The 14,806-nt window shown below is 39.5% G+C and overlaps 1 protein-coding gene across 1 annotated transcript in view; it reads right to left on the reverse strand.

Moving 5' to 3' along the window:
- The window catches only part of lars2 (leucyl-tRNA synthetase 2, mitochondrial), a 28,903-nt gene extending 23,261 nt beyond the window's left edge, over positions 1-5,642 (reverse strand). The window contains exons 1-3 of the mRNA XM_034874690.1: positions 5,486-5,642; positions 1,716-1,960; positions 157-288 (exon numbers count right to left, since the gene is read on the reverse strand). Of these exons, the coding sequence (XP_034730581.1) occupies positions 157-288; positions 1,716-1,949 (366 nt within the window). The 5' untranslated portion in view covers positions 1,950-1,960; positions 5,486-5,642. The remainder of the gene's footprint in view (positions 1-156; positions 289-1,715; positions 1,961-5,485) is intronic.
- Between the last annotated feature and the right edge of the window lie 9,164 nt (positions 5,643-14,806).

Genomic DNA, 14,806 nt, shown 5'->3' on the forward strand with positions numbered 1-14,806 from the left:
CAAAACATCAAAAGGGCCTCTTGTAGTTCCCGTTTTAAGCACTTAAGCCAAAATGAAAACTCATTTTACACATAATGCCAGTGCATAGTGTGTTGACCTTGTTTGTTTCAGGGAGGATAGTAGGAAATGACAAAAATCCATTTACTACAGACATACCCGATGGCCTCTCATTCTCTGGAAGTGGCCGATGGTGTCACTGATGGTATACACTCGCACATGGCCCATGTGCAGTCGCCCAGAGGGGTACGGAAACATGGAGAGCACATAAAACTTCTTCCTGTTGGAACTCTGGGAAAACAACGGTAAAAATAATAATCGTCATTAATCTTGAGAGACTATAATAACAGTGTACGGGTTCTTTCCTCCATCATCAGTCTGGCTTTTTGAGCGAGTCTTGTAAAAAAGACGCGGCATTAACCCAACGAGGTCGAGGCAGGAATAATAACTCATCACATACAGAGCGAGAGCACTGACGGACTTCGGTATGAGGCTCTAATAGTGTCTGATTATAGTGTCAGAACACAAAGCGCGACAACGTTGATTATGGATGTTTACACTCGCAGCACAGTAACCACGGCAACACAGTAAGTACTGGTTACACCCGACTATACATGATTACAGGGAACCTGAGTATTGAATTTTGCAATAAATTAATTAGGGGCCGAGGCATGATCGCACTTGATCACTGTCAGCCTGTCCCAGACAGCTGCACGGTCGGACCATTAGGGTAATAATCAGCCGGCGCTCCGGGACTCAAGGGCCAGTAATAGCTGGGAATCATGTGGAAGGATGCTTTATGACCTATTAATCAATTAATCTTAAAGAAAAGGCTAAAGGGGTTTCCACTGAATACATATACAGATTTTTCAATTTCAATATTTATATTCAATCATTCAACACTTTTGACAGCGGTGTGATGTTGGAAAAGGGGGCAGATCAAAAGGCCAGCCCCTCTAACAAAAACTTAGTCCACACACATTAGGATCCTGATTAATCATATTTGGTAGAGGATGTTTACATTGAGAAAAAAAAAGAAAACTGGTTAATCATATCTTTGTTTACACGACCGTCTGTGTGCAGGAGTGTCTTGATAGAACATGTGTCAGCCACTCCTTTCTGTACTGAGGACATTTTTTGGTTCCTGTCTGCCTGACCTCTACTCCATGTAGATAGACAAAAAAGATATATCTACAACCATTTTTGAAAATCTCATAATCGTTGAAGTCATTCTTTTTGGCAGAAATGCTTAACATTTGGTGATTCCAGCTCAAATCTGAGGATTTGCTGCTTTTCTCAGTTTCAAAACATTCCAAATGAACATTTCAAGACTTGAGCTCTGAAAATTAGTTTTGGCCTTTTTTTTCTTCTTTTTTCTTTCTTTCTGACATTGGAAATATACAAAGGGGTTTCTTTTACTCACTAATCACTCCGTAACTTGGTGATGTTGAGCATGCAAGCGTGCCAGAGAAGGCTCAAGACCCTGGATAAGGTGTTAACATGCAACAGTAGTTGTAGCAGTAACAGATTTCTTTCAGAGTATCAATCAAAGTTTCCGGGATATGGGCTTATCCAGATTTCTGAAACCAGTAAATGATGTTTACACACAAACACACACACACACACATAAATAACCGGGATACTCAGATCATGATTTATTTGGACGATCATGAAGTCACAAGGCTAAATACTGTAAGAAAAAGCAAAGGCCTCCTTACCTCCTCCAGTGCATCCTTCCTCCACTGTGCCATAATTCGCGGGTGCCACCATTCTTCCACTCTGCGTCGGGTCTCTGTTTTATAGTCCTTCTCCCATACCCCTGTCTCACTGAACAGGGTGCGGGTGCTGGGGAACCAGAGACGGGCTCTTGGGTTCAGGAGAGCAGCATTGATTTGGCCAGAGCGGGCAACACCCAGTGGATACAGAGCCAGCCTTCTCACTGAAACCTGCATTGTTCTGTTACCTGAAACAGGAACACACAGTAAACTGGCAGGCAGATACACAGGGTGGGGTGCTGTTGGTAAGTTAATATAATAATGTAGAGGTGAGTTATCTACTCTACACCATCAGATTCACTTTACAGTATGCCTGGACAATATGACTGAAATTAACTATAGGTATTCCATTCCCAAGTATGGAAAGTAAATATAAAAACAGAACACTAAGAAAGGCAAACAGCATTGTGGGTAATCAGAAGCACCCCCTTTCCTTCTCATTTGAACTGCTGCCTTCAAGACAACAATACTGTGCTCCTCTGTTTACACAAAACCGATCCAAGTTCTCTTTTGTTCTACAGGCCATCAAACTCCTTAATAATGAAGGTCTGGAACCCTAAGATAAAATCACATAGGAAATGCTTTAAAAAAATGCTATTAAAATAAATGGCCAACTATTTAGATAATCAATTTATCAGTTAGGTTTCAACATTTCAATATCTTCTCGAATGTTGCTGCTTTTCGCACTTTTACATATCTTTGGGACAAAAACAAGTAATGTAGTCCCTTTGGACAACTCATTCTTTGCTGGCATCCTATAGAGTAAAAGATCAATTGATTAATTGTAAAAGGTATGCATCAGACTGACTGATAATGAAAACAAACTCAGCACTAAATGAATTATCAAAGCGCTCCACTGTCATGCATTACACACAAACCTAAACTTGATTTGATTTGATAAAAAATGTCTGGGAAACACCTTTTTTTTTTTAATTGACATAAAAAGAAAAACGGAATTATAAAAATACGGAATCTTCGTCCACCACTAAGTTACTGTATGTGAAAGTTTATTAAGCGGTGCCTCATCAGACATCAGGGCCACTGTCATTCACAAGGATGACATTCTAGTTTGCATTTAAACTTCAGAGATACATTTTGCATTCATGCTTTTACAAGAGTTTCCACACAAAGAAAAGAACACACAGGCTCAAAAGGCTAAATGAAACAAGATGACACTCCTTTAACTTTAACATTTAGCACAAACAGGTTCAGATGTTTAGTCTCTGGGACTGAACAGAACATGTTGGGAACAGAGCGACTGATAGTTCTGCAGCTCTTTGCTAGATTTTCTCTCACATTCTGTCTATTTTGCATCACGTCACTCACACAACAGTCTGACTTTGTGAATAAAGAGGTTTATTCAGCGTGATGTGATTACGCTCTGCTCTGGATGGCTGCTCTCCACTTGCCTGCTCAGACGGGAGAATTACATTTTCAATCAACTGATTTACAATCATTCACCGATGTAGCTGCTTCTTATCTTCCCTACAGTTTGATAACATTTTTTTGCATTGCATAATGTAAACTGCTCCAACAGCCTTAGGACATCACCTGGATGGACGTTCCTGCTTCCAGAACATGTTTAGTAATTACTTGTAGGTAGAAATGATTAAATGCTGTATTACAGGAAAGTCAAAATCAGGATTATTCAGGAGATTTCTGGCTTAATGTAGGTCAGACAGTCACATGCATGTAAGAAAATAGAATTTTGACCTATATTTGTCTTTTATGCAACACACACACACACACACACACACACACACAGTTTCCAAGGTAACCTGTAAGATATCTGTACAGTGTCTTCCTCCTTGGCAGCAGAGGATAACTGCTACTAACCTGACCCGTCTAGAGAATATTTTCACAGCAATGACGCATCTGGATCTCAGACATCGAGACCTTTATAGCTACTGAGTGGAAGAAGTGATAATGCCTGAAACCAGAGATAAAAACGGAAATGAGGTAAATAAAAAAATTAGGACTGTTTATCCAAAGCTGTGGGAGAATCATCGTCAAAAAGGTTATGTGATAATGTTGTGAAAATACAAGATTGCTGTAGAGAATTAGCTCAGTGCAGAGGCTGGGAAGTAAATTAAATTAATTATTAAGAGAGTGGCCTGCTGGTTAAATCAGTAAAAGCTGAAATTAAATCCTTTCCATGAGCAGATCAAAAGACACATCATGAAAGAGGATTCCAGCAACAAAACAGCACAGTTTGAAAGAAAGGAGTGTCACTCAAATGCAAGAAACTTTCCACATTATTATTAAGAATCTGACCAGCCTGAAGGATAGTGTCGAGGTTGGACTAATCTTTTGGGGATAACTCTCCTCTCCGACACCCACCTGCTGTGGTAATGTGTTTTTTTCAATGAATTCTCTTGAGTATAACCTAAGCGTTGTAGCAGCCAACGCTTCCAACAGCCTCCCTCGGGCATAAGTTGGGAGAGCAGAGCACTCAAGGTTGTGTGCATCTATGAAGGTGCAATTGAGTGGGCTGAGGCGAGAGACGGAGAAAATGTTTCTATGGTGACTAGGCTCAACCATTCGGGTGTCTCCTTTAAAGAGTGACTGAAAACTTCCGTAAATAACAAGCTGGTTCACTACAGCAGACAAAGGCACTGCTGAACATCTGTATTACTAGCGGCTATGTCTAAAGCCTGGTATTGTACTTTAATACTTATTGATCACCTTTTTGAAAACTGTCATGTACTCACACTCGGAATCGATATTTAGTCAAATTCTCGGAGTTGCTAAATTAACTTTAAATTTAGATTTATAATTTTAGACTGTATGCTATTCAGGCAAAAATATTGTATGGCTGCTTTGTATTGAGACAACATTAAACACTAAAGTATTTGACAAGTTGTGTTTTGATAAATAGAATGAGGGATTGGGAGCAAAAAAATTATTTTCCTCTCCATTTTTACAAGTATGGTTTAGGTATCAGTACGAAATAGGTGATGACATATATAACATATAAAGAGAAGTAATCAACAGGTGGTGAAAATAGTTGTTAGTTGGAGCCTTAATAAATACCACCTAAAAGCAACAATGGTCATCACGGTAATATCAATGTTGACATATTTAGTCAAAGATATTGGTATAGTTATATATATTTTTTTCAAAATAGCCTAGCAGCTCCTCTTCCATTGCCCACTATTAAGACTGCACACTATATTTATCTAATTGTTAACTGTTAATTAATTTACCTCTCAATCGTGACTGTAAATGCTGTGACGAAAACTGCCGTTTTAAATAAAACTGACCTGTTATTATGATAACACTTTTTACTTTAAATGAGGAGTAAAGTATGGTATTTATGAGGAAATCCCTTCCTCGTCACATCTTATTACGTGACCATCAATTAAATGCAAATTAGATTTAACTTATGAAAACTTGGCTTTAACGTAAAGGTCCTCATCACGCTCTTTTGATTTACAGGGGAACGATATTTTTAGATATCCTTTATGCTAGCATGATAGGATTTCATTATAAATGTATAGTGCAGGTCTCTCCACAAAGCAGAGCAGCCTGTCCTCTGTGAGCTATAATAAAAGGTAGGCTTGTATCTTCTGTTGTAAGACTCGAAGTGTTGAAACGTAATGTCTTGTTTCCTGGAGAACGGTTCTCAGCCTGTCTGCTGGGTGCACTCACATGAAGATGAAACAGAGGGAGGCTACATTTTAGAAAAAAAACATCAGTTTAAAGGTTCTTACCGTATTATTTCCAGGTCCTTTATTTTGGCGTTATGGTCGTAATGACATAATTCCAATATTCCGTGTCATGAATGTTATAGCCAGTTTTTAAATACACTGTAAATGACCTGTTTCTCTGGATCACGACATCGCTACAGGCGCCGCCATCTTGGATTGAATCAACTTTATCAATACGGTGTAAATCGACAAAACCCGCTTCGGTCCAAAAGAAAATAAGATAAGATTATTGTAGCACTATGTAGCACTATGAACTATGTATTGTATGCGTATGTAGCAATATTGTGTTTACTTTACCTTTATAGTTACTTAACTTATTTATTTTTACATTTTGTGTGTATGTGTGTGTGTGTGTGTGTGGGTGTGTGTGTGTGTGTGTGTGTGTGTGGGTGTCTGGGTGTGTGTGTGTGTGTGTGTGTGTGTGTGTGTGTGGGGGTGTGGGTGTGCGTGTGGGTGTCTGGGTGTCTGTATGTGTGTGTGTGTGTGTGTGTGTGTGTGTGTGTGTGTGTGTGTGTGTGTGTGTGTGTGTGTGTGTGTGTGTGGGTGGGTAGGTGTGCGCATACATGTCTAATTGCCAGAGCTTCATCATTGATTTCTGTGAGTGATGGCACAGCTCGTTACCTTAGCAACCCTGTAATCTCCTCCCGTAATCTACTATTTTTCAGTAAAATCAAATCAAATTCCAGTAAAATGACCCCCAGATAAAGAGAATTGTTTTCCAGCTAAAATAACTTGAATATACAAATTTGACAAATATTGTCAAAAGTCTAATTTTCATTTTTTTCTGTTTAAAGGTGCCATTATAAAGAACCATTTATCAAAACGTTAACGGATTTAACTATTGCCTTTAATAATGATAAAGAGATTATTTACTGAGGATTAACAGATCAGTTGTCAATACCAACAACATTTGGGCAGCCAGATTCTGAAGAATCATTCAATCGTTCATTTATAAAGCAATTTGTTTTACATTTCAAACCCCTTTACAAAGGGTGATTTATTTCAAATGCAAAGTACACACCATGGATGTGTTATATACCCACTAGATTCAATGACATTTGTGAAAATAGATTTAAAACTGAAAGTGCAACTCCACTGGTTTGTTGTTTTAACGTTTCTTTTATCATTTGGGGTCAAATGTACATCATTTATACAGTCCCACTTTAAGGAGAACATGACTGAAATAATTCCATGACACAAATTTACTGCCAGCAAAACTACAAAGTCTTTCAATGTATGCGATTCCTGAGAGGAGCACTATTTCTTTGACGCCAACTTCCAGCATATAAAGTGATTACTGACTGAGAGAGCGTCTCCTCTCCCTCTCATCTTCAACACATAGCAGCAGGGTTCTGAAGAGGAAGATTTTATTCAATTCAATTCAATTCAATTTTATTTAAAGTCAATTCATAACAAGAGTTATCTTGAGACACTTTACAGATCGACTAGGTCTAGACCACACTCTATGATAATGAAGAATTGCAGTTGTCCAGGCTGGATGTAACTAATGCATGGATTAGTTTTTCAGCATCATTTTGAGACAGGATGTTCCTAATTTTGGCAATGTTACAAAGATGAAATAAGGCTGTTCTTGAGGTTTGTTTTAGATGGGCGCTAAAGAACATATATCCTGTTGAAAAATAACTCCAAGACTTCGGACAGCAGTGCTAGAGGCCAGGGCAATACCATCTAGAGTAGCTATATCCCTATAATTAAATTTGGAGGTGTTTAGGGCCAAGCACAATTCCTTAATAACAGTTGTGGAGCCTCGTGGAACGCCACGGCTATTTTTAGCCGACTTGGAGTATTTATTGTTAACATTAACAAATTGAGATTGATCGGATAAATCTGACTTAAACCAACTTAGTGCAATTCCTTTAACTCCAACTAAATGTTCCAGTCTCTGTAACAGGATGGTATGACCGATGGTGTTGAATGCAGCACTAAGATCTAGTAAAACAAGTACAGAGACAAGTCCTTTGTCTGGAGCAGTTAGAAGGTCATTAGTAATTTTCACCAGAGCTGTCTCTGTGCTATGATGCTTTCTAAATCCTGACTGAAAGTCCTCAAGTAAACTATTGCTATGTAGAAAATCACATACACATCATTTTTATCACGACTACCACTTTAAATGACCGTGGTACATAACCTGTTAATAGAGATAAATTGATCATATCTAGTAATGGAGTGTTAACCGTGGGTAACCCTTCTTTAAGTAGCCTTGCTGGAATGGGGTCTAAGAGACAGGTTGATTGCTTAGTTGAAGAGACATGAAACATTAATTGTTTGAGGTCTTAAGGACAGGAGCAGTCTACGTCAGGTCTTGTTGTTCTGTCTAGGTGAACCGTTAGATGAATTTTATCTCTAATTGTTATAAGTTTATCATTAAAGAAGCTCATAAAGTCATCACTACTCAGAGCTGTAGGAATAGATGGCTCAATAGAGCTGTGACTATCTGTCAGCCTGGCTACAGTGGTGAAAAGGAACCTTGGGTTGTTCTTATTTTCTTCTATTAGTGATGAGTAAGAGTCTGATCTGGCATTTCTGCGGGCCTTCCTATACATTGGAGGAGGAGGTGGTGTCTTATCAGAACCTCTGTTCTACGAGCGCTCCCTGTGGCACTCACCTTTGATCTGACGTGCAGAGAAAAGCGGTGAAGGAGGGAAGAAGCCAGAGCCGGCGAGGGAAGAGAAAAAGGAGGGTGGGGTATCATTAGCAGGAGATGTAGAGTTCCTCAACCTGACGTCAGAGAGCTAAACCTTGGGCTCTGCTCTGGCCTGCTGCCGTCGTACATCAGTGTTAAGTGGGCGCCTCCGCTCAGGGCACAACAGGATGTAGCTGAAGAGGAGGAATGACGAAGGGAAATGGGTTTTTGACACAGTTGAGACACTAACTCTCATACAGCGAAAGATCTGCCTGCAGATACCGTGGGAGGCTCCCTGATGAATGAATCGGATACTCACTTCCTCATCATTACACTATTTCACATGAGCACTGCAGGTGCTGGTGAAGGGTCTTTTATTATTTGTTCAAAACTGAAATTCCTGCTGAAATTTTGGACAAATTTGCCCCTGCAGCTCTGTTTGAATACAAGTTTTTTTGTTTTTTTTAAGCAACCAAACAAAAGTGCTAAACATTGGTCCAGATGACAACATACAGTGCACCTTTTGCACAATCACTCTAAACCAAAGAGAGGAAATACGGGAAGGAGGAAGACACAACAAAAATACAACAGCAAGAACAATGTCTGCAGCTCTCAAACAAAACATACACAAACAGACACAGACAAACAAATAAACAAGAGGCATTTACAGAAAGACCGACACAAGACTCAAGGGACCAAACACGCACAGATAGAGGTGAGAAGGCTGTGGCACAAGTCTATAGCATGGACATCAGGGATCCAGCAGTGCTGAGGCAAGTGTCCAAAGTCTTTCCTGGGGCTCCATTTATGTGAACCGTAGAGAGCTCCTCATATATGAAATCCAGAAAGGATAAGGGTCCAAGTATGAATAGACAAGTCTTGAGGTGGTTTCAAACGGGTTGCAATCATTCTCTTGGTCGCTGTGAGTCCTTCAAAAACAGCCTGTTTTTGAGTTCTAGAGAGCTGGAGGGCCGGCTGACTATTCAGAATCAAAAAATTGACAGTAATAGGTACAGTATCATTAATCAGGGCACATATTTTTGATGCAATATTGTCTCAGAACTGACAACAGGAGAGGAGATATGCAAAGCTATGCACTTTTAGCTTTTAATGGGCAGAAAGTGCCAAAAGGTCCATTCTATATTTTCACGTGGTGCATTTTCACGGCGGTGAGATACGTCCTATGAATGAAGTTGTAATGAATCTGCTGATGGTCTGGATTGCGTGATACTTCTGGAATGTGACCAAACATCATGCCAGTCAAAATCGACCTGGGCACGTTCTAAAATGTATTTATAACTTTTTTTTGCTTCACGAAGCAAGGAAATCCATTGTGCCCACATGACGGATGAAAATGTTGTGCTACGGTTAGCTTGAATGTCTGCTTTGATGTCATTAAAACAGTTTGAATTAGACCAGATCTAAAGCAATGGAAGACGTGAATGTGACGGATGTTACCTTTACTCAATTGATAACAGTGACATTTCAAAGCTTTCAGATTTAAACGGTGTGATTTAGAGCATGTGTTCTGATGACCAATAGGAACAAAATACCTTCAATCTCTTTGTGAATGAGGACTACGTACATGAAAAACACAAAGAGTAGTTGACTGGGTAAAGACTAAAAACTGGTTCAGGCCCCTAAAAACTTGGTTTTAAATCAAGTGTTTTGCTCAGTAAAATTAAATATAAAGAGACATCATAGTTAATAACTAAAGTTAAAGATTGGGGAGTGAAAAGGTATTTTTCAAAATTCAAGATTAGTAAAAATAAATGAAAAAAATATTTTCAGGGTAACCAGCATAAACATTAGAATGAAAGAGATCTCCTCTTCAGATGCTGTGAGCTCAGTACTCAGTGAAATGTGTCTGCTCCAGGTCAATATTCTTTTCAGCGTAATGATCCTCTGACGGCACAACATATAAGAAAAAATGATAGGTATCATATAACCGGAGCAGATGGAGGCACTGTGTCCTCAGGGAGCGTCTGAGTGAGAAAAGACAGTTTATTGTTGGAAATCTGTGGAGAAAAAGTACTCACTGAGACAAAACATGGAAGCAGTTCTGTGAAAGTCTCATCCTCTTTCCAGCTGCCAGCTTTGTCTCAGTGTTCCACTTTTTTATATTTCATTGTAATTAACAGTAGAAAAGCTGTATGGCATAATTTCTCATGGCTGGCAAAGTCTCTTAACCATTTATTTTTGGTTGCATTAAAGTTGTGAATTCTTTGGACTGCTACATTGCCTTTGAGTCTCAGATACACGCAGCCTCTGTTGTTTTTCAAACAAATTACTTTTGAAAGCAACCAATCATCCTCTTTCTCCACCCACATCCGCCTCCCCCGTTCCCACCATGACAAACAACCCATGGTAATCACCCCCTCTCTGCCTGTTTCGGAGGACGATTGCATTTCACCAGCAGAGAACCAGATGACAAATGACCTCACAGAGCGGCCGGAGCAGAATGCGTTAGGTAGAAAGCAGATGAGGGGAAAGGGTGGCTCACTCACCTGTCCAAGATGACCTTTTGTGGACGGGTGTGTGATTCACAATCCACACCCGCTTCAATGGGAAGTAGGCTGTTGGTCCAACAGAGAAGCAATCTCACACCATCTCAGCTCCCCGAGACCAGCGAGGAGCAGGCTGATGGGTCTCTGCATGCCTCAGACTGTGATGTTATTTCCAGGGCCGGTGTTACATTGACAGCCCCTAGTGTCCTTCACATCTGTTCTCATCGAGGACAAATACTCCAGAGAGAAACCGGGGAGATGAGGAAGTTTGGATCTGGAACAAGATCTTAAATAATCTGTTGAGAAGTGTCTGGCAGCCTTACTCCCCCTTCCAATCTTTCCAGTCTCATTTTCTTGCGCTAGTGCACGACTTCCACTCATTGAAGATGAAAAATGCAGATTCTGTAACTGACATTTGTTATGTCTTCCCTCTGACTCCCCATCCGCTTTGCCTAATGTCAGAGCAGATCCTTGGCAATTAAAATTAGTGTACAACTCCTCAGATCCCTCTGCGCTCTTTTAGATGCACTCAACCAGGCTCTTCCTAACAGACACACTGACTTTTTATTTTATAGCTTATTTTAGGCTACTTTGGGTTTCTACTCCACTACATTTAACACTGTACTTTTTAATTCACTACATTTGTTTTGACGGCTAGTTACATTTCATTCAATTTGCTTTATTTCGCAAAAAATAATCCAAACAGTATTCTACTTTTGTGTTTTCTACTTTCGAAAAATAATACATCCGTATTTTTACTTAGGTACATTTTTATTGAGGGGTTTTAATTAAGTAGTTTTACATTGTAAGATTGCTAATTTTCTACAGCGATTTAAGATTGCACTTCTATGTAGCTGGTACTCACAAGAGAAAAAGAGACATCGCCATCAAGAGCCGCAGAGGCCAATCCTGATTTTTTTTCTCCCCTTCCCGTTATGGGTCAAGCTCCAAAAATGCTGGATCCTACAAATAATGTAACTCAGTACCATATTTCGTTAGACCTTCATTGCTGGTAAATGCCCATACATTTTGAACTCCATGTGCCAAGTCTGTTACAGTATCAAGCCTGATCCAAGATGATTGGCATGGGAAACCTCTCAACTGCCCAAGACAAATTTCTCCCATAGGAGACAATAAAGACTTAATTCATCTTACCTTAAACCTCCTTTATGCTCCTAATGAGTAAACTAAACACAATGTGTAAAATAGGTAAAAGAAAATGTGAAGACTCACTTTTTATGAGTAGCATGATTTGATTTGCAGGTGTCGATGAGGCCCTTTTCCAAATGTTTGGTACACTAGCTTCGAGGCCTGAATTTATTATTACATCTTCTATATTTTATGATCACTCCATGTGCTACAGTGCTGCCAAGACTTCCCTGTTGGTCTCCAACTATTTGCCAGCTGAGCGGGTCATACTCTGACTCAGTACAACATGGTTATGAATACTGTGCCTGCAATATTCTCGGCACTGGCACCAAACACGATATTAACAAAAATGACGTTCTTAGTGTTCTTATTGTTATCAACTAGACATAATAGTTCCTCGACACTCCATTTCTCCTCCATTTCTATAATGCCCAATCTGTTATGTTGCCGTGGCGATGAGTCCTGTCGGTGATTGGCTGTATGACAACTGGAGACAGACAGGGGATTCACCAGGTTCAGATGTAGAATGAGGAGCTTGAACATTGTATCTATGAGGCTGTGTGTGTACCCGAATCCTCAACCTCTAATTATGTCTGTTGTCGGTGTGAGCCGGTGGGTCAGACTAATGGTGTCTGATCCAGCACAGAGTCAGCCAGGATCCACTAACAGGTCCTCCTTTTGGTTTCCTGAATAAAGACCCACATTTTGAGAAAATGAATCTTTCACACATTCTCTTTTCTTTGGCACAAGAGACTTTTATCTTAATGCCATTTGCATTTCCATCACCAAAGCAATTTACATTTTTATGGCATAGTTAATGAACAAGAAAGTCATTTACATTTCCTTGATCTGTTCACCAGTAGGTTGCCTAGACTAGAGCATATCTGATGCAAAGAGACCAGCATTTTAAAAAAAACGAGTGGGAGTGTTAGTGAGAGGGTTGTCTGAGAAAGAGAATGGAGACAAGGGGACACGAGCTTTAAGGTGCAAATTGACACCAAAGCTTCAGCTGGCCCTCACATCAAATACATGGAGGCAGGCTTCTGGAACAAATCACAGTATTTAAACAGCACCGAAGAAAACAATTTATACAACTGGCATTCATATTTCCTAGCCTGCAAAGATGAAAGAGAATAATTCATCACGATTTTGCCTACGGTCAATGACTTAATTCTGTTAATAGCTTATTATCTTTCCTGATGCATTATGTATACAATGTTTGCATAGGTATACTTGTAAAATGCAGAACTGTTTCCTCATTAAAAGTCATGTCATTCTTTAATAAGTGGTTACTAGAAACAAGATGCATCAACAATGAATTGATTGACATCTTTTCTAAGAGGAGGGGGTAGTGTCTTACGGTGGGTGGACACAGTGAGAACAACACCTATAAAATATAGAAATAGACCTGTTGTTTAAAAAATGCTGTTGTATTGGACAGCACTATGTTACAAGACATGCCTAAACCTGCAACACACAAGGTAAGGTCAAGAGAAAATTTTGTACAAAATTAGCAAATGTTGGTTATCATGAAAAAGGCTCAAAAAATGAAACAACTCTAACACTGTAGATCCCCACACACTGTACAGAAATATTATTATTCATACCATTCATTCAAGATACCTGTATGAATAGTATGATAATAAAATTGACACTGCGTGCCGTCCTGTCAGGGTGAAAAGGTGACATTCTTACATACTTATTTGTATTTACCATTTTTTAACCAGATAGAACGTTGAAAACAGGTTCTCATTTTCAATGGCGACCTGGCCAAAAGAAAAAAAAGCATGCAAGACAACATACAGTTCCACATTCAATACAATACAAGAATATAGAACACAATAGGTTACATAAAGTACAGATTAAGTAGGCATTACTTAGCCGGCGAAAAGTGAGGTGTTAGTAAGTTAATGACTATGCGAAAATGATATGGTAAGAACGCAATGTACATGAATAGACAGTCTAAAACACTGCTGAGATGTAATATAGTGTCAAAATACAGTAAGTGCAAATTGTGGTCTAGTTAGTGATGTAGATCAGTTATAATGCAATAAATATGAAGATGCAGTCTTTAATACTGTAAATGCTGAGATGCAGAGTTAAGGAAGAGTTAATATACAGTTAGTGCAAGTTGTAGTCTAGTTAGTGATGTAGATTAGTAATAACACAGTTATACACGATCCACAGTTAGTGCAAGTTGTGGTCCAGACATTGAAGTAGATCAGTAATAACACAATACGCATGAATAGACAATCAATCTAAATGCTGAGATGTAGTAAAGAGTCTCAGTAATGTTTTTAGCATCAGGTTATGTTGAATTCAACTCTGAGTTGCACAAATGTCATTTTTTTTTAGGAGGTTGGGTTGACTCTGAGCTCAGTGTGATTTGGGCCAATGCTGGCTCACGTGGTGACCACAGCTTGAAACCCCTTCTTGCCAAAATGGACCAGGTGTTCAACCACTGGTCCTAATATTTAACTCTTAATACAACTCCACAAAATTGAGATTAACTACAGCTGTGTCCCCAGCTGTAAATGTAATCAGCTGTATGTGATAAAGTGTTGGGTCTAAACCAAAAATAGGAGAGGATAAGGGACGGGAGGGATGGTGGTGAGTGTGTCCTCTTCGGCATCAGGTACAGCAGCCAGGTGATACACACTGTGTGCCAAACCCCTGCTGCTGCAGCACAGTGGAGGTCCATGTTTATCGATGTGTCTGACTGCCCCTAAGTGCACAATATGGCTGTGAAAAATAAACACCAACCAGGAAGTTCTCGGTGCAAAAACAGATGAAGAACCAGGCAAAAAGATCACAGACTGTTGGGTTAAACCTCTCAGAGATGTTTTCCTACCAGCTAGGTGCGTACTGGATGTATAAATACATACAACACAGTCTGTTTACCTACAGTTCTTCACTATGGGTAACTATAGAAACTAGTAATTTATACAGCGCAGAGAAGAGTTGGTTTCATTACTAATGAATTACAGTATTTTTTCAGATTTTCCAATGGGAATATTTTGTGTA

Source organism: Etheostoma cragini, chromosome 6, assembly GCF_013103735.1.
Source record: "Etheostoma cragini isolate CJK2018 chromosome 6, CSU_Ecrag_1.0, whole genome shotgun sequence".
In the NCBI taxonomy this organism is placed as follows: Eukaryota; Metazoa; Chordata; class Actinopteri; order Perciformes; family Percidae; genus Etheostoma; species Etheostoma cragini.